This window comes from Musca domestica, unplaced genomic scaffold (genome assembly GCF_030504385.1).
Source record: "Musca domestica strain aabys unplaced genomic scaffold, Musca_domestica.polishedcontigs.V.1.1 32, whole genome shotgun sequence".
NCBI classification, from domain to species: Eukaryota; Metazoa; Arthropoda; class Insecta; order Diptera; family Muscidae; genus Musca; species Musca domestica.
In genome coordinates, this window is record NW_026712311.1 from 2,788,149 (window position 1) to 2,815,077 (window position 26,929).

Below are 26,929 nucleotides of genomic sequence, written 5' to 3' on the forward strand. Positions count from 1 at the left end.
AATTCTTAGAAAAATTCTAATAAAAACCCCCTTTTAAATAACTCATGGCTTCACTGCAAAATTCTTTAAAAAATCGCCGTTTTAAGACCCCTAGGGTTCTCTGAAAAATTGTTTAAAAAGCCACTTTTGGAGACCTCAACAGTTCCCTAAAAAATCTGCCTTTGTAGTCTCGAATGTTTCTGAGAAAAATTCTATTAAAAATCCACGTTTGTAGTCCTCAATGATTCTTAGAAAAATTCGAATAAAAATCCACATTTGAAGTCCTCAATGATTTTTAGAAAAATTCTAATAAAAATCTACGTTTGAAGGCTTTAATAATTCCTAGGAAAATTCCAGGTTTGAAGTCCTCAATGATTCTTAGAAAAATTTTAATAAAAATCCACGTTTGAAGTCCTCAATTATTCTTCAAAAAAAAATCTAATAAAAATCCACGTTTGAAGTCCTCAATGATTTTTAGAAAAATTCTAACAAAAATCCACTTTTGAAGCCTTGAATGATTACTAGAAAAATTCTAATAAAAATCCACGTTGGGAGTCCTCAATGATTCTTAGAACAATTTTAATAAAAATCCACGTTTGAAGTCATCAATGATTCTTAGAAAAATTTTAATAAAAATCCACGTTTGAAGTCATCAATGATTCTTAGAAAAATTCTAATAAAATTCCACGTTTGAAGTCTTCAATGGTTCTTAGGAAAATTCTAATAAAAATCCACGTTTGATGTCTTCAATGATTCTTAGGAAAATTCCAATAAAATTCCACGTTTGAAGTCTTCAATGGTTCTTAGGAAAATTCTAATAAAAATCCACGTTTGAAGGCCTCAATGATTCTTAGGAAAATTCTAATAAAAATCTACGATTGAAGACTCTAGTGGTCCCTCAGAAAGTCTTTAAGAAATCCACGTTTGAAGACTCAAGTGGTCCCTGAGAAAGTCTTTAAGAAGTCCACGTTTAAAAACTCAAGTGGTCCCTGAGAAAGTCTTTAAGAAATCCACGTTTGAAGGATTCTCAAAAAATTTTATAAATATCCACGTTAGAGGACTCATGTGATTTCTGATGATGTAAAAGATTCGTTAACATTTCCTGGCATTAAATCCCTATGGGATGTCTAAAAAATGTCTAAAGTTCAATGGGACCTTTAAAAAATTCTTTATAAGGTCCACGTTTGAAAACCCCAAATCTTCTCCCTTACATTGCCAAGTGATCTAAAAATTATTCTGATCTTAATGCACAGATCTCACGTCTTACCGTTCTATCTCCTTATCATTTCTCTCATCCTCATCCATAGACTGATGTGATTTCCTTTCTTTACGTTCCACGCTAAGATTCTCCTTGTCACTCTCGCTGTTATGCGAAACATCATCATTCGTGTGACTTTTCCTTGATTTCTTCGAACTATTGGCGGCATCTCCATCGGAATTTCCATCGCCCGCTGAACTTTTCTTCTTCTTTTTGGGTTTGAAAAAGATATCGGCATCGCTATCTTCGTCGTCACCAACACCATCTTCATTGTTATTGCTCGATGTTTCAATGGCCACCTCATTATTTTCTCCCTTATCACTGTCTTCCTCATCCAAGGAGGAGTTGGGCGACGAATTGGTTTCTCTTTCGAATATTTCCGATTGGACATATTGTGTCAGATTTATGCCATCATCATAGTCTAGATAAAAATTGCCAGACAACAGCTGGGATTGCTGGTTTTCGAGGGGAGAAATTTTGAAATTTTCCTCAGAACGATTTGTTGTTTCATTGTCTGATGCGGAAGATTTTTTAGGAACTCTATTCCTTTTTGGTTTATCAACGCCTTGACCTTCTTCATTTTCCGAACTTGTCGCTAACTCACTACTAGATCCCGATGATCTATCCGAGGCATTTAGAATACTCTGCTTAGACTCTTGATTCAGTTTACGACGACGTCCTTTGGAAGTTTTCTTAAAATCCGTTTGGATTTCAATGCTGCGGGTTTCCTCATAACAATAGGGTTTGAATTGAGTTTGAAAATGCCTATACTGTTGTTGTATATAGTCATGTAGCTTCACCTCAATATTCGTTGTAGCCGTGGAGAAATGTTCACAATCCCGCTGTAAATTGATGGCAAAATCTTTAAGTTTTTGCACCAGCTCCGAGCAAAGATCGTCTTTCACTTTATTTTTCGCTACAAGATTGCCGGTTTTACATAGAATTTCAAATTCTTCTTCGAAAATACGATGTTCCAGGGGTTCCGAACAATTATCGGGCAGGTGTCTCATTTCACTGGTCACTTCCTCCGAGGTGGTTTCTTTGGTACATTGTGAACTAGCCTGGGTTTCCTGTGATAATATTTCGGTATTTTGACTGAGATTTAGATTTTCCACATTTTCTTGGGGTATTTCCCTAATTTCTTGATTTTCACTTGGCGTCTCTAATCGTTGTGGCATTGCTTCGATGCTGTTATCTACTATTGGCTGAATATCTGACTCATTTTCCCGATCACTTATTGACTCATTTTGCTTTTCACTCTCCCTTTGTTTGCTGGCTTCATCGACAGTTTCATTTTCCATTGAAACATCCAATGAATTGCTTTCATTTTGATTTGGATTCTCATCCATTCCGGAATCCCTTTCTTCTTCTATTGACCCCCCGTCCGGCACCGTTTCCCCCATGCTCTCATCGCTCCCCTCCTTCCCTTCCTTGTCGCTTTCCAGACAATGATTAATTTGTTGAACTAAATTTGCGATTTTCTCAAAACTCTTTGAGGAACCCGTTTGCCGAGCATAGTTCAGGAGACTTCGTTTCAACACCTCCACTTCATTTTTGCCCACTATCTCTTGGGAATAACAATGATCACTGTTAATAATGGACAGGGAATTTGTTTCATTCTCATCCGAGGCCTGTTGGTCGTTTTCTTGATCTGGCATCTCCTCATTTAACTGGCTCTCAAATTCCTCTAGATTTCCCATGGAAATCGATGAGGCATTGCTGAGAACATCGCCCTCTTCATCGTCGTCGTTGGGTTCATTTTTTATATTTGTTTTTTCGCTATTGGAAATGTCTTGTTTGACATTGGTTTTAGTGTCGCCAGTGGAAGTGGTGGCATAAACCTCGACTTGACACAACTCATTATCGTCGTCATCATCTAAATTAATTGTCTCGTCATAAAAGCAATCTGGTTGGAGATTTTGGCTTAACATTATTTCACTGCCGATGGACAGCTCTTCCTTTATTGGCAGGCTATCATCTGAGCTTCTTACTGGTGACACAACATTTTCATTGGAATTCTCAGCATTTTCTTTGCCAACTTCGCATGGCACTTCAGCCGGCGTTGATTCTTCACATTTTTCAGCAATTTCAGTTGTGTCATTTAATGGCCTTGTTTCCTCTGGTTTATCAGAACTGCTTCGATTATTTTCCATTTCAGGTGGTGGTTCCCCTGGCAATTTGTCTGTTGTAGCTGCAGGTTCTATTGGCAAATCTGTTCCCGGCCTCCATTCTATGCCAGATTCCATTTCATCTTCCATCTCCTTTTGGAATATTTCCAAAATCTCTGATTCCTCATGTGCTAGCATAGATAAGTTATTATTTCCTTGCGCCTCCTGTTGTGCTTGCTGTCCAATCAAAGCATCCTGAGTTGAGGTATCATCCAACACACTTTGTATTAACAGATCCCAACTAGTTGGAGCTTTCTCATTACTGTTGTTGTTGTTGCTGCTGCCGTTACCACTGGTTGTGGGACAATCTGTGGAGAGGTTTGCCTCCAACTCCTCTTGGGTCACACTATTCATTTCATCATCCATTATATTGGGTGTTCTATCGAATGGATTTAGACAACTTATTGAATTCTGTACATTTTCCAATACCAAATCCAGATTGGTAGTGGCGGTGTTGTTTTGATTGATTGTTTCTTTCTCCATGGTTTGTTTGACGTCGTCGCCGTCGTCGTCTTTCGTTGTTTATTCACAACGATGAAACACTGAAAAAGAAAAAAAGAATATAATTATCATAATCACAAAATTATAAATTTATTTTGTCTTCCTCAGCGGCCCCAAACAATAATATTTTGGCGCATTAGTTAGTTCCCCCTCCTCCTCTTCCAAATACACCACACACACACACTTTTTTCCAACTTGGCTTAGTAAACATCGACGACTCCCTCCCTCCAATGACTATTCCACGTTCCAAAGACAAAGTGCAACATCAATTCTCATTACCTTCCACCATCAAATTAACAAATTTTCCATTTTTTGCCTTCAAATTGTGTGAATTTCTTGGATATATACGATGTTTAAAAAAATATTATTGAGTCCACGAAATAAAAAACTACTACCGAAAAAAAATTTACGCCATCTTGGTGAAGAACTACCAATCATATTTAAAAACGTTCCAATCGATACGAATGGGGAACGCAAATAAAAATGATTGATAAAATAAAGCACAAAACAAAACAAAGTTACACACAGATTCTTTTGATGTTTACGAAAGTGTGTGAAGCGTAATGGCCAAAAAAGGTATCAGATGTTTCTTTGGCGGGCAGTTCCCATTGTTAATCACTGAAAATGATAACACTCACTGCAAAATGGTATCCTGTTAATGAATCGCTCAATTGAACCATCGTAGAAGAATACAGGTGGGGGTATTAGCACTTGTGAACAGCAATGAGTAAAATATATATTTAAAACACTCTCCAAAACTTAATTGATTTTTCTACGATTGTCTTCAGAGTTAGATAAATCCAATTTATACTCACGACAAGTCCCTGTTTGTTAGGGGGAGGAAAAAGTAAGAGAAAAATGAATTTTTGTTTTTTTTTACTCTTATAGGCCAATTATAAATAACAATGCCAGAAAAGGAAGCAAAAAAAAAAACAATTATGTTCTTTTTTAAAATGTATTGATAATTTGAATCATTTTTCATTCAAAATTTTAGGTATTAAATATGTATTTGTTCAAAGTCCATTCATTGTTTGACCAGCTCTCTTTCGCTGTGCGAGAATCCAACTATAAGGTTTTCCGATTTCCAATTGTCAATCATGAATCATATGAAAACTTAGGCTAATATTTTAATGGAAATTATAAAAAATATATTTTTTTACCAAGGAATAAAAGTGTAGTTGATAAACGTGTGAAAAAACAGGAACTAGTTCTGAAGCCTCCTTTTACAGAATAGTTCAATTGAACTAGTTTGTACATGCATTCACATGCCAAGCGTGCCGGGAAATCTTCCAAGGAAAATGAATGTACCTGATGTGGAAAACACGGTAAACACCAATGGCTGCAATGAGTATGAAAGTCCCAATGATTCAAGGAAGCCAGCGAAAAGAGGCAGACCCATGAAACGAAGAATGACCATTGATTGCAGATCATCACTTAAGGAAGACACCGAAGAAATTGTACCCAAGCGTGGTCGAGGTAGACCTGTTGGATCTAAGAACAAAAAGAAACTACTGCAAACTTATGAGTTTAAGGAAAACTCTGAAGAAAGTGAACCTGTTAGAGAGTTTTCCACATGGAAGAGGCGATACACTGTGTGCGGGGATTCATACGATGAAATATTCAGATCGGGAAACGATGATGATAAAGATTTGGTGAAAACACCTCGTGGCAGAGGTCGTCCAAAGGGTTCAAAAAACAAAAGTAAACTTCCCAAGGCCATAGAACCATTTATAAAATTTCCACTTAAAATCCGAGAGGTGAACGGGTCAGAACCTAATAATGATGACAATAAACCCCAGATAGATTCAACGGAAAATGATGATGAAGATAGAAATGTTAGCAAAATATCCTGCGAAACAAAACACAAGGAATCTGAGGGTTATCCAAAAACATCTGTTGTGGAAAGAGGAAAGGAAATAGTCGGAAAAAATAATTTACTAAAAGAGAGGAACAATTGTGGGAAGGAGAATGGTAAATGCCTAGGAGAAAATAATGAAATTCCTTTAAGTAATAGGCAAATGAAAAGCTTGGATGATATGGAGGCCAAAGCTGATCTAAATTCCAGCGATTTTCTAGATACAAGTCTGAAGAGTAAAAGAGGTAGACCCAAAAAAAGCGAGTCAATAGGTTTTTCCGATCTACAAGAAAGTTTTAATGCTATGTCCATTCGTAAGAGACGTTACACTGTCTGTGGGAACGAGAATCCTTTTGAAGAAATTCAGAAAATCGAGCGTAAAAACGATGCGACGACACCCCGTGCCAGAGGTCGTCCAAAGGGTTCTAAAAATAAACCCAAATTAGAGGGTTTCCTAAAATTGCCATTTGATGGTAAAAATGAAACTTTGAAGAAGACAAAGGCCAGGCTTAACAAAAATACGGACCCACAATTAAATGGTACAATTCGGGAAACATTAATGTCGCCCATTCGAAAAGAAGAATCTGCAAAGAATGGAGTTCAAATGGTTTCTGCGGATGTGAAAAAGACAGACACTTTTAGCGCCAAAAGAGAACGACGGAAAAGTGTTTGCTTTCTTTCCAGCAAAGAAAAGAAAAGCATGGTTCTGGAAAACTTTTTTAACAAAAATTTTAAAGTCAGTGGTAGTGTTGCGAAACTACCACCCATTGGCAAGGAAAAGAAAATTAGAGATCCAATGAAGAAAGGGAAAAATTCTCCAGTAAATACGAATTTACTTGAGTCCAGCGACCTACAGCCGACCACTGACAAAAGAACTTTATCTTCTCCAAATCAAAGAGATTCGACTGAAAAAGAAAACATAGAAAATCTGGATATTACACTGTCAAACATAAGTAGCGAGACTAAGATTAAATCAAAGAAAAAACCCAACATTCCAGATGCTCCTGACAAAGGCCAAAATAAATTAAAAATGCATGAGATATCATCGAACGCTCCCACTACAAATGAACCGAGCAGACCTGTTACAGAAAATGATATGCAAAGCCTTAGAGGTGAAGAAATAAAGCAACAGGTTAGTTCGGGGAAGGAACTTGGGATTGCCACAAATTCCAATTCTTTAAATAACGAAGTCGGAAACAGCGAAGAACCAGTCCAACAAAGCAATGACTTTGTGCTTCATAGTTTAAAGGAAAAAGCAAGGAGGACAGGAAACGATTCTGCAGAGTCTGACTCAACCGCAAAGGAACGACAACAATCCATAATTTACAACATGTCCACGCCAACTCCAAGCAAAATAGGGCGAAAGAAAAAGGATGGGGGAAACCAACTCCCCGATAATCAGCGTTTTAGGGAAGATCAATTAAGGGCCTATTCCGAAAAAAGTACAGCTCAAATTGACTCCATTCACACTGGGGCTGAGCAAATGCCCTCTCCAAGAAAAAAGAAAAGAAAGAAAGAATCTGAGGAGAATTCATCATTGGAAGACAATAATTCTTTAGAAAATCGGAACAAGGCACGTTGGAATGACGAAGAGCAATATTCAATAGGGAGAGAAATTAAACAAAACTTTTCTATGGAAGAGGAAAACCGATCAGTTATTAACCAGGAAGAAAAAGCTGGGCATAGTAGTGGAAATATTGCTGGAAATTTAGAGAATAATAGAAACATATCTGGGAAAGATACAAATGAAGACGAATCGCCGCCAATTATAGATTGTGAAAAGTCTTCGACGTCTGCAGAAAATACAATTAGAGAGAAACAAGCACGGGAAAATCCACTATCAATGGAAGGAATGGACGAAAAACAATATCCGATATGCTGGAGAATAAAGCAAAACTCTTCTTCCCAAGAGGCTGATGCAACCGCATTTGAAACAACTGAAAATGGACCCCTGCAACCTGCTCGAGAAATGTTTTCACCGTCTCCAAGGAAAAAGAAAAGCAAGGAAAATACCAAAGAAACCCATTTCATAAGGGAAGAGAATATAAATGGAAGAGAATCATATCTGAGCGAAAGCAACAGCATCGGATTGAAGAAAAAGCGAAAGAAAAGACTAGAAATTTCCCATGATCCATATGAAGCGGAAGACCAAAATCAAACAAAAAGCAATGAATCCCCCCTTAGAAAGGAAGGACCGGAAAATTCCCTAGGAATCGGACTCTCTGAAAGCCAGTTCTATTCCAAAAGAGAAATGAAAGAAGCAGAATCGCCACTTCGTGAGGCCCAGCAACCAACAAGCGAAAGCCAAGAACCCGACTTAAGTTCCAAGGCCGAATGTGGTAAGGGAAGAAAATCTCCAAAGAAAAAGGAAAGCAAGAAAAACATCGGAGAAACCCATTTCAATGGAGAAGAAAATATAAATGGAAGAGAATCATATCCGAGCGAAGACAACAGCATCGGACTGAAGAAGAAGAAGAAGAGAAAGAAAAAACCAGAAATTCCCCACGAGCCATGTGAAGCAGAAACCGGAAATGAGAGCAACATCAATAAATCACGTTCAATATCTCCCCTTAGAAATGAAGGGCAGAAAAATTCCCAAGAACACGAGCCCTCTGAAAGCCAGAAGTATTCCAAAAACGAAATGAAAGAAATAGAAACACCACTCCCTGAGGCCCAGCAACCATTAAGCGAAAGCCAAGAACCTGACTTTAGTTCCATGGACGAACGTGGTAAAGAAAGAGTATCTCCTTCATCGGAAAGCATATGGAAAGCTGTGGAAAATGCATTTAAAGATTGGGAAAATAGTGATTGTGAAGGCGACAACATAAGTGATCATAGCCACAGGAAGAGAAATCAAACTCCCGTGGCAGAGGTAAATTTGAATAACCTCAACGAACCTGGCGAAAATCCATGTCAATTATCAAATCAGCCAGCAGAGAACGTTTCCCAAACACCCGCATTGCCAAATCGAAATAACCCGATTGAAGAGAATCAAACTGGTGTAAAACGGAAAAGAGGTAGACCCCGAAAACATCCCCTTCCAGAAGTAAATGAGACGGAAACAAATAAAACACCCAAATATCGCGGTGGACGACCCAAGGGAGCTCGAAATAAAACTCCAGCCGAAAGAGCTTTAGACCAGCAAATGAAGATGCAACGCAGAAATATCTTACCCAGATCCGAAGAAGGTTTGTTGCTGAGAAAAATTCCCCGTGAACGTTTAGATGAGTCGCTGGCCATACTCAAAGATAAGAACAGTCCCGTTTGGGAAGAACGCAATACATCGTGTCTGGTTTCGATACATCGCCATTGGGAGGACCCACTTAAACAAGCCTGCCAACAAAGAATACGCTTGAAGTATGCTCGGCAATTTTTGTTACGCCGAGATTGGGTTAATTTGTGCAAGGTTTTGTGTATCTCTGCCAAACAAAAAATGCATTACAATATCAGCTTTTATCCGATTTTGGCTAAGGTAGGTTCGAATTGATTTCTTTGATCGATTTTAAGGAACAATTAAATATCCTTTTTTTTGTATTTTTTTTTCCAGTTTGGAGCAATGTGTTTGGCCCACAACAACGAGAAGGAAGAATTTGATGCCTTTATGCAAATGTTGGCCAATATAGATGATGGCAAAAGGGTGCTGAAAAAAATTACCCAACTTCCGGTACAACAAAGCGATGAAGAATGAGATGGGATGTTCTTTATTTATGGTCTGTTTCTCAAATCGAAGCGACTCCAAAGCCACAGGCTGATATGTATGGAAATGTGCATTGATTTTCCAACAACTGAATGAGTTTTGTTGTTGGTATGTAATGAATATGTTATCACATAGGGTTCATCCCTAGATGTAAATAAAATAGAAAAAATATTTGTATATAAGGATATGCAGGAGTTTCCATATTTTATTTAAGGGCAGAAAATTTGGGGGGCTGAAAATCAAGGGGCCAAATTCTCGCAATAGATCGGAAATATCGCACACATTTTTATCAAAAAAAACACACACACAGAAAAATTCATTTCGATCGACATCGATTCGATATCGAATGCAAGAATTTGACACTTTGTTTTTCCCTTTCAATTTTTAGGTAAATGGGGGTTTTATGAAAACTGTGAGAAGTAAACAGACCATATCCGTTCAGAACAAGTAAAATAGTATCAGTCGGTTTTGTCGACAGATGTATACGCCCAACCTTGACTTATGATTATTCCCGAAGCAGTTGGCCAATATTGACCAATTCGCATCTGACTTAAGACTGATAAAAATATAAAAACGTGCCAGATTTGGACTATATCGACTAATTCCCATACTTTATATGAGATATGTGCAAATTTTTGAAAAATCTGGAAATATACGTGAGGTAACGGATATAGCGGACCGAAATATTCCGTTTTCATACTTCATCTAATACAGATAAAAATATTGGTATGGGCAAAATTACAAGAAAATCGAACATTTATATCAAATTTTATGCGAAATTGAATATTGAATTCCATATTCATCTCAGGTTTCTGGTTAAAAGAAATATTTAGATGTATCAAGTTATAGAGAATCGCCGACTTGTTTCCCAAGATATGACTGATATATGTATTGAAAATTGTGAACCTTTGTGGGTAAGGGACCAGAGGGGGTTGACAGATATATATCATCTTCACAACAGATCTTGCGCTAGCAAAAATATTTGTATGTGTGAAATTTGAGGAGAGAGTCTAAAATCTTGAACCCTATGTGGGGGAGGTACCAGAAGAAATGATTCGATCTCTACCATCTTTTTAACAGATCTTGTGTTGAGGGAAATATTGAGATATACCAAGTCTGAATGGAATCGGATGTTAATTTCGTGTTTTATGAGCTTCTTGGTAACTCAAAATTTTTTACCTTTGTGAGGGAGGTACCAGAAGGGGTGGGCCGATATATCCCATCTTCACACCAGACCTTGGGTTAAGAAATATATTGTGATGTGTGCAATTTGAAGAGAACCGGTTGCTTATTTCGGATTTTATGATCATTTTTGTTAATCAAAACCTTGACCCTTTGTGGGGAAGGTACCAGACGTAATGGTCCGATCTCTGCCATCTTTATAACAGATCTTGTGTTGATGGAAATATTGAGATGTGCCAAGTGTGAATGGAATCGGATGTTAATATCGTGTTCTATGAATATTCAAAATTTTAGACCCTTTGTGGGAGAGGTACCAGAAGGAGTGGACCCATACATTCCATCTTCACACCGGACTTTGGAATTATAAAAATATTGTGATGTGTGTAATTTGAAGAGAACCGGATGCTTATTCCGATTTTATAATAGTTTTTGTTAATCAAAATCTTGTGTTGATGGAAATATTGAGATGTGCCAAGTGTGAATGCAATCGGATGTTAATATCGTGTTCTATGACCTTCATGAATATTCAAAATTTTGACCCTTTGTGTGAGAGTTACCAGAAGGAGTTAACCCATATATTCTATCTTCACGCCATACCTTGGTTTAATAAAAATATTGTGATGTGTGCAATTTGAAGAGAATCGGATGCTTATTTCTGATTTTATGATCGTTTTTGTTAATCAAAATCTTGACCCTTTGTGGGGGAGGTAGCAAAAGTACTGGTCCGATCTCTACCATCTTTATAACAAATCTTATGTTGATGGAAATATTGAGATGTGCCAAGTGTGAATGGAATCGGATGTTAATATCGTGTTCTATGAATATTCAAAATTTTAGACCCTTTGTGGGAGAGGTACCAGAAGTACAGACCTTGGATTAATAAAAATATTGTGATGTGTGTAATTTGAAGACAATCGGACTCTTACATTACATTTTATATGAGTTATAATTATTCAAAATTTTGACCCTTTGTGGGGGAGGTACTTGATAGAGTGCACTGATATTGTCCATTTTCGCATCTGACCTAGCTCTGATGCAAATATTACGATTCACCAAGTTGTAGCAAAATCGGAATATCTTTCCCTTTCTGTGCAGTAAATTATTTTCTTTGAAAATGTTGACATTTTGGTTATTGAGGTACTAGAAGGAGTGGACAGATATTGACCATCTCTGAACTCGATCTAAGTTTGATAAAAACATTAGGATTCGCTAAGTTTGTATCAAATCGGATACTCCCTTCGAGACTTATCGTGCGCACCATCCAGCCAGGCAGACAGACGGACATCGCTAGATCGACTGCAAATGTCCTGAAATGGTTTTGGTCTAAAAAGACCTAGGGCCTAAAACTGTTATTTCGATTAGACACGTTTTGACCAAATAATATATTTAGTTTTTACATTTTTCTCAACTAATAAACGTTGTTTTTTAATAAAAAATACTTTTTTTTACCACATTATTTTTTAAATTATTATTTACTTTCCACATACATATGATTAAATGAAAACACTTTCAATGATGAATATTTGTTAAGCTATTATTTCCGTTTTTTTATTAATTTTATTTCAATAATGTTGTTCTTAATTAACAGAAGAGAAAAAAATATATATTTATATGACATTGGTTGTTCGTTTAAAAATTAAGTGCAATTATAAAATATTTTTTTTTTTTAATTATATTTTATTGCCTGTCAAGGCATTTGTTTGTATGCTTTTCGCCATGAAAAAAAAAATATCCTTTAAAGTTATATCAAAAAGAAAAAAATGAAAAGGAAATACAAAATAAAAGAAAAAAATGGGATTAAATTTTTTTTTATAAGCTATCAAGAGGAAAAATTATGAAATATTTAAACAAGTACAAATTGTAAAGCTTTGCAAAAGGGCAAAATAAAAAAGAAAATATTATTTTTTACTTGCTTTAAGATAATTTAGTAATATTTTTTTTTGTTTTTAAATTAAAATATCCAAATATTGGGGGCCATTGTGAAATGCCAGGAAGAAAATAGTTCACAAAATCACCATTTCAAATGGCCTACAATTTTTAGGATATTTACAAATACAAATATGTAAAGAGGAGCAGCAGACATTTTGTGAGAAACATTTCTTGCCTTACTTAATGGGAAATATTGCTTTTCGGTTATATTTTTCCGCAATCTGCTGGAGAAAACTATTTGCTCTACATATATTTTTTTTAATTTTGTAAATCTAATTGAAAGAAAACTTGAATTAATGTAATGTATATTGTTGTTGTTGTAATGTTAATATGTTTTGCTATCATCATTATTCTCTGCAAACAAAAGTATGAAGAAGAAGAAGAAGAAAAAAAATCTTAAAACTAATTTTTTATTGTTTTGTTAATATTTTGTTGTTTCTCTATTAAAGCAAGAGATGAAAGACAAATTAAAATGATTCATTCGTTCTTTTCGTTTTCATTAATAAAATTTTTGTTGATTTTCAAAAGACAATTAAAATTGTTAACATTACTTCTCCTCTCTTCTGATCATGATAGTACACAGTTTTGTAGTAGGTTTATATAGATCGATAATAGTTGATATAATAATAGTTGTTACAATAGTTATGATAATAATAATAATAATAATTGAATTTACTTCAATTGGGCATCGCGTGTACTTAGAGGCACGAATTCTCACACCGCAGCTCTCACCTGCCTTCGAGCCCCATAAATACACTTAACAAGTTAAAGATTTCAAACATTTTGGGATTATTTTTTGTTTTTTTTTTTCATTATTTCACGTTGTGTGTTGTGTTTGTTTTTGTTTTGTTTCGAATGTCAAAAACTAAAGTGCATTTATATTCTGAGCAAATTAATTTAAGACAAGACAAAAATTGAATTTGAGTTCATTGCCTGGATGATGGATGGATGCTGATTTCAGGGCATATTTTTCTGTATAGTTCGATTGACTGGTTATTTGTTTATCATCAGCATGTCATCGTCATCATCATTAGGCTTTTTGTGATACGGCTGTCTTTGTTGGGTATTTTAAGTTTTCTTAATAGACTTCTTCCTCCATGGAGAAATCCGAGGTGTCGCCAGCATATAGGGAACTAGAAGAAGAAAAAAGAGAAAAACAAAATTAATATAAAGTTGAACAAGTAAAATATGATCAGTCGGTTTTGCCGACAGATGTTTTTTTTTTCGCGTTTTTTACCAGAAAGAATGGTCCGACCTCTATCATCTTTTTTACAAATCTTGTGTTGAGGGAAATATTGATATGTACCAAGTCTGAATGGAATCGTATGTTAACTTTGTGTTTTATGAGCCTCGTAAATATTCAAATTTTTGACCCTTTGGGGGGGAGGTACCACAAGGAGTGAACCGATATATCCCATCTTCACACCAGACGTTGGGTTAGTAAAAATATTGTGATGTGTTTAATTTTGAGAGAACCGGATGTCTATTTCGGATTTTATGATCGTTTTGGTTATTCAAAACGTTGACCCGTTGTGGGGGAGGTACCAGAAGGAATTGTCCGATCTCTACCAGCTTTTTAACAAATCTTGTGATTATGGAAATATTGAGATGTGCCAAGTCTGAATGGAATCGGATGTTAGTTTCGCGTTTTATAAGCTTCAAGAATATTCATAATTTTGAATATTTGTGGGAAAGGTACCAGTAGGAGTGGACCGATATATTTCATCTTCACACCAGACATTGGAGTAATAAAAATATTGTGATGTGTGGAATTTGAATAGAACCTGATGCTTATTTTGGATTTTGTGAGCGTTTTTGTTAATCAAAACCTTGAATCTTCGTGGGGGAGGTACCAGAAGGGATGGTCCGATCTCTACCATGTTTTTAACAAATCTTGTGTTGATGGAAATATTGAAATATACCAAGTCTGAATGGAATCGGATGCTAATTTCGTGTTTTATGAGCATCATTGTAACTCAAAATGTCGATCCTTTGTGAATGAGGTACGAGAAGGAGTAGACTGATATATCCCAATTTCACACCAGGCCTTGGGTAAACAAAAATACTGTGCTGTGTGTAATTTGAAGACAATCGGACACTTACATCACATTTTATAAAAGTTATAATTATTCAAAATTTTGACCACTTGTGTGGGAAGTACTTGATGGAATTTACCGATATTGTCCATTTTCGCCCCTGACTTAGCACTGGTGCAAACTCTAGTATTCGGAAAATTTTAGAAAAATCGGATTATCCTTCCTCCTTCTGTGCAGTAAGTTATTTTCTGTGAAAATGTTGACAATGTGAGGGTAGGTACCAGAAGGAGTGCACCGATATTGCCTATCTCCGAACTTGATCTAAATTTGAGAATAATATTATGATGTACCAAGTTTGGATAAAATTTGATACTCCTACGAGAGTTATCGTTCGCACCATCCAGACATAGGGACGGACATCGCTAGATCGACTCCAAATGTCCTGAAACGAATTTGGTCCAAAGAGACCTAGGTTCTTAAACCGTTATTTTGATGAGGCATACGTTTTGGCCCCATCAAATAATATATACCTTATCTAGCCATATGGCTGAGGGTATAATGCCAGGTAAGTTAAGGTTAAAGGAACCGTAGTTGTCATGAACTGTCTGTACTCTAGTAGAAGGCCTCCCAACTTTGTTGCATTCCAAAATCGCCATGGATTTGATGTGGAGTTCCGTGAGAATATGTTCTCCTTTTTCCTTTTTTGATATCGCAACATAAAAATTGTTCACCAGCAAAAATTCCGAAGATTCAATTGTCCCCTTATTATATCCATATCCCTTAACACCCATACTTACTTAACAGCACGACACGTAAAGAAGACAATACGTTTCAATTTCTTGTTGTAGAAGAAATAGTTGAACGACCAAAGACAGCCGGGTTCACCAAAGGGATCTGAACTCAAATCCGGATTATAGCTGTAAATGTCACATTCCTGTAAATTGATTTCATCATCGATGGCCGACCATAAGGGTTGACGCAGCGCCTGATACTGATCGCCAGCCAGTGCAGAGAGATTTGAATGTACCGAATTCATAACCCATTGCAGGGAGGGTTCTTTGCTGAACTCGTGACTCTGGAAAGGAAAAAATAAAAAATAAGGAGCAATTAATAATTATGAAAAAACCAGTCAAGTAGTATCTGTCGGTTTTGCCGACAGATGTATACCCCCCCCCCCCCCCCCCCCTCGACTTATGATTATTCAATATCTTGAATTTTTATCGCTTATATCGCTTTCTTGGAGCGCTTTGTTTTCCAAAAGAAATGGTGCGATCTCTACCATCTTTATAAATTGAAGGAAATATTGAGATGTATCAACTCTGAGTGGAATCGGACGTTGTTTTCGGATTTTATGATCGTTTTAGTTATTCAAAATTTTAGCCCTTTTTGGTCCGATCTCTACCATCTTTATAACAAATCTTGTGTTGATGGAAATATAGAGATGTGCCAAGTTTGAATGGAATCTGATTTTTAAGCTTTAAGCTTCACCGATATTCAAAATTTTGGCCCTTTATGGGAGGGGTCAAAATAAGAAGTAGACCGATATATTACCTTAGTTTAATAAAAATATTGAGATGTAAGCAATTTGAAGAGAAACGGATGGTTTTTTCGGATTTTATTATCATTTTTGTTAATCAAACCCGATCCTTTGTGGGGGAGGTACAAGAAGGAATGGTCGAGATCTCTACCATTTTTATAACGGATCTTACGATTATGGAATGTGCCAAGACTGAATGAGATGTGCCAAGACTGAAAGGAATCGGATGTTAATTTCGTGTTTTATGAGCTTCATGAGGATTTAAAATTTTGACCCTCTGTGGGGGAGGTACCAGAAAGAGTGGACAGATACATGCCATCTTCACATCAGACCTTGGGTTATAAAACTATTGTAATGTGTGTAATTTGAAGACAATCGAATACATACATCACAGTTTATAAAAGTTATAATTATTCAAAATGTTGACCCTTTGTGGGGAAGGCACTTGATAGAGTGGATCGATATTGTCCATTTTCGCACCTGACCTAGCACTGATCCAAATATAAGGATTTGCAAAATTGGAGCAAAATCGGATTATCCTTTCTTTTTTTGTGCAGTAAAATATCTTCTTTGAATATTGATATTTTGTGTGGGAGGTACCAGAAGGAGCGGTATTGTCGATATTGCCTATCTCCGAACTCAATCTAAGTTTGACACTAATTTTGCGATGTACTTAGTTTGGATTAAATCGGATATTCCCTTCAAGAGCTGTCGTGCGTACCAACCAGACAGACAGAAGACGGACATCGCTAGATCGATTCCAAATGTCCTAAAACGGATTTGGACGTATGGTCTACAAACGTTATTTCGATAAGCCAGGTTTTGGCCGTATCAAATTATATATACCCTCTCTAGCCATATGGCTGAGGGTATAAAAATTGTTTGTGAGCGCCTAAAAATATGTTATATAAATGGTGAATATTAAATGTTAACAAGTCACTTTACACATGACGCCAAAATATTATGTAAACAGGCCTTTTGGGTGAATAAAATCGACCATTGTTTCCCAAATAAGACAGCTGCCTTACAACAAATATCAACTGCGTTTCCCATAACCTAAAAATATACATTTTTACCTCATCCCTAAGGGTTATGGTGGCCAATCAGAATTCGTGCCAAATGTGACCAATTCGAACAAATCTAAACTTATTCTAAAATTTGATCCTTTTTCCGAAATGTTTTCATTCAATAAAATTAAAAAAAAAAAAAAATTATGTTGCAGTTTTTATTATCTCACCCTGTATCTATAGAAAATCTCTCCTTTACATTTACAATTTGATCGTAAATTATGTAAATTTGTTTTCCTGTTGCCCTGTGTTGTCCGAAAGTAAACTTTCTTTCCAAAACAAACGCGCGCACACACATACACACACCCACCCACCCAACTCACAAAAGCCAGTCAGTCGAACAATTTATGATTGTGTTCTTGGGTAAATATACACAACTACATTCTTATGTAGGTTAATGTGCGTTTCTCGAAGACGAAAACAAAACAAAAAATATACCTCTGCGCCAAAAACATAAAAGCTAACATAAAGAACCCAAAAACATACCATACAACACAGATGTATGTAGCTACATACAAAGTAGATGTTGTTGGTTGATAATTTGTTTGTCAATATTATTAACAAAAAAAAAGAAGCGAAGAAGAGCAACCACAAAAATATTATTATTCTTGGCAGACTAGACGCACAAACACACACACTCAACTGCTACATCTTGTCAAGCAGTGGCTATTTGTGTATTTCTATGGCTGTTATATTTTTTTGACATTGAGTAAAGGCATATAGCAACAAAGAATAAAAACAAACACACGTATGTACGTCAGTGTGTGTGACGATGATGAGTAAAAACAAAATTTTGCCAAGTTCTCAAAATAACAAATGGTTTGTTTTTCAAAAACAAAAATCCATTTTAAAATTGTTTTCAAAACAACGAGTGTAGATAGTATAACCATTAGTTACGCAAAAGTGTTTTGCCTCTAATTCGACTAAAATCCATTCCTTAGCCATTTCAATTGATAATCCAATTACTTGTTTCTTATACCTATTTGCATGACTTATGTAATTCATTGATTTTGCTGGACGAAAATCATTCACATCCTCCATCTGGGGAAAAAACGGTTCATTTACCGCCCTTGTTATCAGACTCAAAACAAATAAAGAATGACAACAAAAGAAACAATCGATCAGTAAATATTGGCCGCATATTGTCATCGAATTAATATTCCCGCCATTAATTGGCTTCACCTTCATTTTTTTTAATATCCCTCCCAAAAAACACATAGTCGCTGTATGTACAGTAGAAGTCAAAAAGCTTAGGCAGTAATTTGTCGTCTAAACAAACACGTTTTATTTTTTTGGGCACATGTAAACAATTTGATAAGAAACACGTGACTTGGGGCCAAGTGAGGGAAAATTTGTTGATAATATGTAAGTCATGTAAAGGCAGTGGAGTTAAATAAGAAATTTGTAAAATAGCCACTATCTTGACCCGAAAGTAGGGTATATCTCTTGGGCATAAAGCAGGCCTTCATATGTAAAAAAGCTATATGGTATTTTATTAAAAAAGCATAGATGGTCTTCTCTAACCTTCTGGACTTCTAAAACAAAAAAATTAAAATACAATTCTTGACAACGGAACTGGTTGTAGGGAATCGGAATAGTAACCAACACCGTATAAAATACCCTTTTTTTAAATATTTATCACGTATTTCGTGTTGACCATATTTGGGATTACTCATTAGATGGTCTTCTCTAACCTTCTGGTCTTCTCTTCTCATAGATGGTCTTCTCTAACCTTCTGGACTTCTAAAACAAAAAAATTAAAATACAATTCTTGACAACGGAACTGGTTGTAGGGAATCGGAATAGTAACCAACACCGTATAAAATACCCTTTTTTTAAATATTTATCACGTATTTCGTGTTGACCATATTTGGGATTACTCATTTGTTTTTTTCAAGACGATTTCCTTATCTATGTTTATGTCGTTGTATTCGCCATAAAGTTTTCTCAATACAAAGAATTGTTTTTGTTGTCAAGTGTAAATAGATGATGACTCAGGAGAGTTGTGAAGTCTCATAAATCGCTTATCAGTCTGTTGGACATTGGCAAATAACGATTATGATTGTCTTTGTAAGTTTTGAGATAATTAGTTCATAAGAGAGATATGTTATGAAATTTAAATGTTGGAGATTTTGATTTATCTTAGTGCGGAAAGCCCTGGTAGTTATATACTGGGTAGCCCTGGCGTCTAAGAGGAAAGTATTTTTTTTTCGAATAACGAAGTGCCAGTGAGGCCTTGACTTAGTAAGCGACATTTGGCGACCCAAAAACCAGTAAAGAAAGTCTAAAAGTCGGGCGGGCCGACTTTATGATACCCTACACCCCTTTGCATATTTAGTAGAGCTTCATATAAGAAATTAAAAATATAGCAAATCGAATGAACAAAATATATGGGAGCTATAGCTATATCTGAAACGATTTTCACCAAATTTGACATACCTGTTTCTATGCCCAATTTGGTCGTAAGTCTCAAATATCATACCATTTGGTTTAATATTACACGTTTGGTGCGCAGTAAAAGACTATATTCAAATCTGAACCGATTTCGATTAAATTTTTGGGAAACGTATTTCTGTGCTGTATTTGATAAATTTCCCCAAATGTCGTTGTTACAGAGAGCATATTACGGCAGCGGAGGACAAAAATATCAAATCGGATGAACAATATATGTTGGAGTCATAGCTATCTTTGAACCGATTTCGATCAAATTTGGCATACTTATTTCCAGTTTTAATTTGGTCGTATATAACGAGTTTGGTGCACAATAAAAGGCAAATCGGACGAAGATATATGTGGGAGCTATATCTAAATTTTGTCCGAATACCTCCACTTTCAATAGGGTTCGTCCTTGCGTAAAATAAATGATTGATGCAAATTTCCTCTAGATCGGACAATAACTGCAACCTGTACATTGTTTCCAAAATTCATGGAGAGACAGACAGACGGACGGACATGCATAAATCGACTCAGAATGTGATTCTATGCAGATCATCAAAAGGAACTATGGGTCTATCTCGTTTGTTTTTGCCTGTTACAAAGGAAAGCAAACAAGACATAATACCCTGACCACCTTGTGGTGTAGGGTATAATAATCTAGTGGTGTTGGTACCTTTCCGAATTGGACTCCCTAGGCAGGGTGTAATGTCAGCAAGTGTCCATGGCACCCACTGTATTCTAAAGTTTATGCCTCCATTTCCTCCTTTAAAACTTCTCCACATTTAGGAAAGGAATTTGAGTACCACGGTGATCAACACGCTTACCTCTAAACATCCTGTACGCTTACCTGCCGAGTACGGAAGATTTGTCAGTCTAAAGTAACGTTAGATGAAGACGGTGCTATTGCTGAGGCCAGAACGACCAAAGATGAGAAGGTACATTAAAGGACAATTAACTGCTAGAGTCGATAGATACATCGACGTAGACCCATTCAAAATAAGGAACAAACAAACTTATATTCATAAGAATGTCTCAAGGAACAATCCGAATGAGGTCTTGTCGCAAGTTCTGGCAAACAGGATTAATACTTGGCTAGACCTCGAATATTAAATCCCTTAAAAAATAACTCTAAAGTGTCCGCTGAAACACCATTCATAAGGGTTATGTCTGTGTCCCTATTGCTAAGTTAGGCCAAGATTCCAAATAAATAGTTTTTACGAATTGAAAGGCTTGAAATTCTAGTGTGACATGCCCTGATCCCGATTAGTGACTGTAGAGGATGAGATCAACAGAGGAAAAGCCACAAAGCGGGCCATCGAAGACTGTCAGATTGTTTGCTTTGAAAAGAAAAACCTTTTGAAGAGTTCTGGTAATCAGGTTAAATACCTGCCCAGACCTCCAACATTAAATCCCTTAAAATAACTCTAAAATGTCCGCTCAAATAAGGGTTATATATGTGTTCCTGCCGCTACGTTGGGCCAAGATTCCAAATAAATAGCTTTTACGAGCGGACGGACGAATTGAAAGGCTTGTGGCGTACCCTCACGATTAGCGTCTGTAGAAGATGATACCAACGTAAGAAAATCCACACGCCACAGGCGGACCAAAAATTCGTCAAATTCATGTAAAGTTATTTATTCCACCAAAGACCTTTAGATTTGTTTTCTTTGAACAGAAGACCTTTTGAAGATCTTCTGTGTATGGGATACCTTTAAACTATTGAAAGGCTTGAAAGCCAAGTGTAGCTTACCCTCATCACGATTAGTGGCTGTAGAGGATGAGATCAACGGAGGAGGAGCCACACGCCACAGGCGATCCAAAAATTCGTCATGTTCGTGTAAAGCCATGGGCCATTTCCGAACTAAGTCAACCTAAAACTCCTTTGTTCCTCTACGAAGAAGCCAGCAAAATATGCCCTTTATGTATTCGAAAGTCGTATATAATTTTTTTTTGACAATGGAAGACCTCTATGTATTTTACGTTCAAAAGATCTCTATAGACCTTCCGAAAGCATTCGCCTATGGTAGACCTGTGAATATTAACAATGTGCCTTTAGATTGTCTTTTAATGCCTTTAGATAGTCTTTTAAATGTACAAATCCTTTCCTATTGCCTTCGACAATGTTTTACAAAAAGATTTTCTGAAGCTCTTCAATCAAGAAGTGATCCATAAACATTTATAAGTTCTTTAAGGGAATAACTTTTGAAGGCTTTCTGTGAAGGAACAAAACATTGCCTAAAAGTAGGTAAAAATTCATTTTAATTTGAATTCCCATAATGTCCCCCAATTTTAAAGATAGATCGATCTCCACCATATCTTCAATAATTTCGATCCTCTCAATCCTTTCATTCTTCTTTTTAGATCTTAAAATGAAAATTCCTTTAAAAAAATTCTCTTGCGCCTAAAATTATGCAAACATTTTTGAAAATTAAATATCATATCTTCACCCTACTCACCTTGGCATCCGAGAAATCATAGTCCGGCTCAAATGAAGCATTCAGCGTAGCAATTAAATGGAATAGAGTTTTACGCGATATGGTGTCACACAGAATTACACCCTCATCTCCCGACTGGCTATTGTTGCGATGGAAATTTGGCGAGAGATCAGCCAGTGTTTGTGGCGGCGATAGGGCCTGCAAATCGTGCGGCCCATAGCCATGCGTTTCCGATGTAAAACGTTTGTATAAACTTTTATCGGCTGCAACCATTTTGCATGAGTACGATTCAATGCGTCCAAATATGGTGCTGCTACCCGAGCCAATGGACAGGGCATTGTTGATGGCCTCAAAACGTGAACTTTCCAAGAGTTTCATTTTTGGGTGTGTGTGTGTGTGTGTGTGATTTGAAAGCCAACAAGCGTCTGTGTCTAATATTCAAGTTATGAGATTTTACGTTCCAGGCAAAATCTTCTTTGGCCGTCTCAACTCGACTCGACTCTATTAATTGTCTATTCAATGACAAATTGAAAGTTCTTCTTCCTTATGGATGGCGGTCCTTTCTTTTTGTATGTGTCTGTGGAAATTGTATTCCTATTGAGTAATATTTTTCTGTAACTGTGTGTGTCGTTCTGGGTTTGAAATCTTGTTTGTTTTAACGATGCATATAACTTAACATTCCTAAGTTAAGAGGGGACACACGACGACCTTTTTTCGATTAAGGTTTTAATTCTTATTTAGAGTTTGAATGCTCAAATTTCAATTAAGACTTGAAGTTTTAAGGTCGCTGGTCACACTTCTTAAGCTTGGAGACATATAAATATCGGCTTTGGGCAAACAATTCTTTGTCTGGCTGAGATGCTGCTGTTCATTATTGTCGGTTGGCCGGCTGGTGTCGTCAATTGGCAATTGAAGTTTCTGAACATGGTCGAGGGATGTACCAGAATTCTTTTCTTCACACCGGCTCTGTTGTCCTTTATGCTACAGGTTCTGTTGATGGCTACTCTTTGTTCTTGTTGTTGTTGTTGCTGCTGCTGTCTGATGAGTTGCTGTTGTTGTTGCTGATGAAACATTACACTAATACCACGCACCGAATTATACCGGAATATTTCTAATACAAATTCTGATTGGGAAAATCTAGTTTTGTTTTCTTTTGTTACTTTTGTTGTTGTTGCTGTGTTGTGTTAGTGGATATGGTATGGTTGCTTGGTAGGCTTTTTCAAAATGGCGTCAACTGTATTTTTTTGTTTTGTAGTTTGCCTGCCTTTATGAAGAAACACAAAGTACAACTGCCCTTGGTTTCACTTCAGGAAAAAGATTTTAATATTTATTTCCAAAGGTATCTTTTCGTGTTGCTGTAAAGCTGATGCTTTGCTTTTTTAATGGCTTTGCTTTCTTTGTTTGGTGAACAAGTGATTATTCAATCAGTTTAGTTTTCTTTTGTGTTTTCGTTTTGTTGGAGAAAAAAATCGAAAACACTCAGCGCCTTATATTTCACTTATTTTTTTTTTTTTTTGTATCGCCACACTTTTTTCACTTTATTTATTGAAACACTATCACTGTGTTTTATAAACGTTCTTCAAAATCCATATCAAACATATTTGCTAATAATCGTAATAAATACATTCTCGTAGCTTTAATGAAATCACCCAATTATGTAAAAAATTAAAATAGGAGATATTATGCCGTTCTCGCTTCCAAAGATTCACTTCCGTCTTGCGTTTTGCATATACTATGTATATATATGTGGCCCAAATAATTGATTTCGTTTTGCTTCCTTTTTTTGTGATTAATTTATTTTTAGCTTCTTGCTTTGGATATCTCGTTGATTGTGTATTGAACAGAGCTGGTTTACAATTAAATTTTTTGTGTGTATAGCACTGAAAATGTCAAATGCGAATGGTAGATAGAGGTGGTAAAACCAATCGATGGCAATATCGATTTTTTATTCTGAATATAGTTATCGATATTATCGGGCGAAATGCCAGTACCAAGGTAGATCTAACAGGTAACCGCATCGGCGAATTGCTACAACAAAGCAACTTTTGTGGTCCCCTCAAATGTCAAAATTGGCATCTAAGGCGAAAAACATAGATTCGCCATGACATTTAAAAGTTGCGGCAAATTTGTTTCAACCAATCAGAAACGAGGTGTTTGTTTACATTTTATTTTGTGTCCCTCTCGTCGTAAACGAACGTCGCAATAAAAGTTTTTATTGTAAAACAAATAAGAGTAAAATAAGTATTAATTGTAGTATTGCGATTTTTTTAAACAAAGAAACTTATAATGACTATATTTTACTGGTTTAAACCGAAAGTTTTCCGGAACTGCAAATGACAAGAGTCTAATTCTTGCACTACTTCCCGTGATGTGCTTTGGGAATCTTAGATGTTGAGGCTAACTTAATTCTTAAAGCTGCACTCCATTCTAACCTCCTTCCTTCATGTTCTTTTAATTTTTTACTGGTTTCACTCTTAACTTACTCTTAAATTATTTGAAATATTATAAAAAGGTACTTTTAGGGAAGACAACATAAACAAATTTGTTGTTGCATTCATTTAGGGCGAATTCTTCATTACAACAATTCGTTTTGACATTTAATGGTGCCGTCAGCTGGGCTGATGCGATTACCTAGTACATCTACCTTGGCCAGTACGAAACAACAAGGGGAAATAACGGCAATCATAAATAATTGGGGAGACCTAACTTCTGAATATGGCAACGGCAATTGATATTTTTTGCACCTTGTGATCCCTATTAAATAAAATACAAAAATATTTAAAGCTTTTTGTTTGTTTGCGAGGTTTTGAGACTTTTTAAACAATCTGAATTAAAAAAATTATTACAAATGCTTTGAATACATGTGAAACTCTTGTTATATCTGGGGAGCGACAAAGAAAATCAAAAATGCACTCCTAAACTGTCGATTTCATCTTATTTTTTGGTGTGATTTTGTTGTTAAACAATGAAATAAAATTTAAAGAAGGTTATTGTTGATAATAAATTGGAAATGTGGTACGTATAGACATTTTGTTGCCAAATTCAAAATGACTAAATCTAATTTGTTCTCAGTGAAAAACTGGACCATATGTCTTTTGGGGCTTAACTCTAGTTTGGTAAAACCTCTAGAGTTCTTTTTTTCTTGAGGTACGTATTTGCATCCTGATTCCGGGAAGATATTTTCTCTTGGGGACGGACCCGGGAACCCAAATATTCGATTCGACTTCGAGACCCGGTTTAGACCCTAAGCGAGATTTGAAAGATTAGGATAGCTCCAACCCACATTTGAAAGCTTATGATAGACCCAACAAGCAAATACATAAATTCTTGATCAGCGTAAATTTCTAAATCCATTTAGCGATGTCCGTCTATCTGTCTTTTGTAATCACGCTATCTTTGGAACGAATTGAAAAGTTATGTACGTAAATGGGCCAAGGTGGACCGAACCTTTTCGTATATACCGCGTATAACAATACCTCCCAATATTACTGTTTCAAATTTCGTATTTGAAGTTCGTAATGGTAGGTGCTAGACCTATGACGGAAATTTTTCTATGCAGGTCCACGTTTTCGTATAGCTCCCACATAACGATACCTTATGATTTTAGCGACATTATTAATTGGAACTGTTTCAAATTTCGCCAGGCCAAGTCTTTATATAGTCCCCATATTGAATGAAAAATTGAGCGTTTTATTGAAATTTTGAAATTCCTTCCAAATGTTGGAGGGTATTGTATTAAGTGTTTCTATTATCACAAAAAAACAAACATCTTCAGAATTAACTTCTGCGATGCTAATCATTTCTGTTTCCCCAACTGTTTTGACCTATCCCATTGCATTCTCCACAATCCAGCATATTTTTCCAACGCTAATTACCTTGCCTACTACGAATACATTTTGTATATTTATTCTCTGTGCTATTTTCCATTCGAATAATGTTGTAAAAAGAAACGATTCTTGTAAAATGTAAACATCTACATAGTTCTTTGCACTGTTATTGGTAGAATTGTTTGAATTTTCTTCAATTAAACAACTTCATACGTTAATGGGAAGTAAATTTATTTCTGATGTTATTGCTGTCGGGTGGAAAAGACAATGTACTTCTGTAGGCATTTCAAAATACTTTGGAAATGTTATTGTTTACATTACGTGAAACAAAAAAAAGAAAAATAATTTGTAGTTGATTATCGCCAATTAAAAAAAGGTGTATAAATTGAATCTTTTGTTGTTGTGGTAAATGTGGAAAGAAGGTGTGCAAAAGAAATGTTTGGCTGGGCCATGACCTTTGATAAAAGTACAATGGTTTAAAAAAAAACATTAAAGGTAATTTTATATTTAGCTGCTCTGATTTTTAGGGAGATATTCTAAAGGGAATAGGTTAGAGAAATTGAAAAAAAATGAAGACAAAACTTTTTCAAATCAACCGTACAAGGCCTCACACTTCGCATATATTGGAAAAAGTAACAGCTTCCATTTAACAGTAATGATGGTAAAAGTATTTATATATACAGAGCATGGTGGAAGGATACAGGTAGATACATCAACGCTTTGGAGCATTGATATGTCAAAAATTTTAATTTTTTTTTGTAAAAAAGGAGATTTTTATAATTTTTCTTATACGACAGGATTCGGAGTTTCCTCTAATATGAATTTTTCAATAATTATTTTTACAATTTGATTAATTTTTCAAATTCAAATTCAAAATTTTCGTTTTCAAAATTGGGTTGACAGTTCATTGTCCCAGCAGCTGTATCGATGGGACTGTCTGTATTCTTCTACCATAATACAGAGACAAGTGACGTTCCCCAACTGCTTTTGCTATTAACGATAAATTCAGAAAATTTCAAACT

The 26,929-nt window shown here is 35.9% G+C and overlaps 3 protein-coding genes across 4 annotated transcripts in view; 1 reads left to right on the top strand and 2 right to left on the bottom strand.

Moving 5' to 3' along the window:
* Nucleotides 1-4,345, bottom strand: part of LOC101896337 (transcriptional regulator ATRX) — a 27,242-nt gene extending 22,897 nt beyond the window's left edge. For both annotated transcript variants that reach the window (XM_011293383.3, XM_005181525.4), the window contains exons 1-2: nt 4,186-4,345; nt 1,247-3,947 (exon numbers count right to left, since the gene is read on the bottom strand). In XM_011293383.3, coding sequence (XP_011291685.2) covers nt 1,247-3,888 — 2,642 coding nt within the window. In that variant the 5' untranslated portion in view covers nt 3,889-3,947; nt 4,186-4,345. The remainder of the gene's footprint in view (nt 1-1,246; nt 3,948-4,185) is intronic.
* A 793-nt stretch (nt 4,346-5,138) lies between these two features.
* On the top strand, nt 5,139-9,643 carry LOC101899123 (uncharacterized). Its single transcript, XM_005181540.4, has 2 exons — nt 5,139-9,233; nt 9,309-9,643. The coding sequence occupies exons 1-2, from the start codon at nt 5,172-5,174 to the stop codon at nt 9,447-9,449; spliced, it is 4,203 nt and encodes a 1,400-aa protein (XP_005181597.3). The 5' UTR covers nt 5,139-5,171; the 3' UTR covers nt 9,450-9,643.
* Nucleotides 9,644-13,358: 3,715 nt separating this feature from the next.
* On the bottom strand, nt 13,359-23,979 carry LOC101896516 (repressor of RNA polymerase III transcription MAF1 homolog). The gene is made up of 3 exons (XM_005181526.4): nt 22,102-23,979; nt 15,403-15,680; nt 13,359-13,702 (listed from the first exon to the last, which is right to left on the bottom strand). Exons 1-3 carry the CDS (start codon nt 22,456-22,458, stop codon nt 13,648-13,650), a joined length of 690 nt encoding a protein of 229 aa, XP_005181583.1. The 5' UTR covers nt 22,459-23,979; the 3' UTR covers nt 13,359-13,647.
* Nucleotides 23,980-26,929: the final 2,950 nt, after the last annotated feature.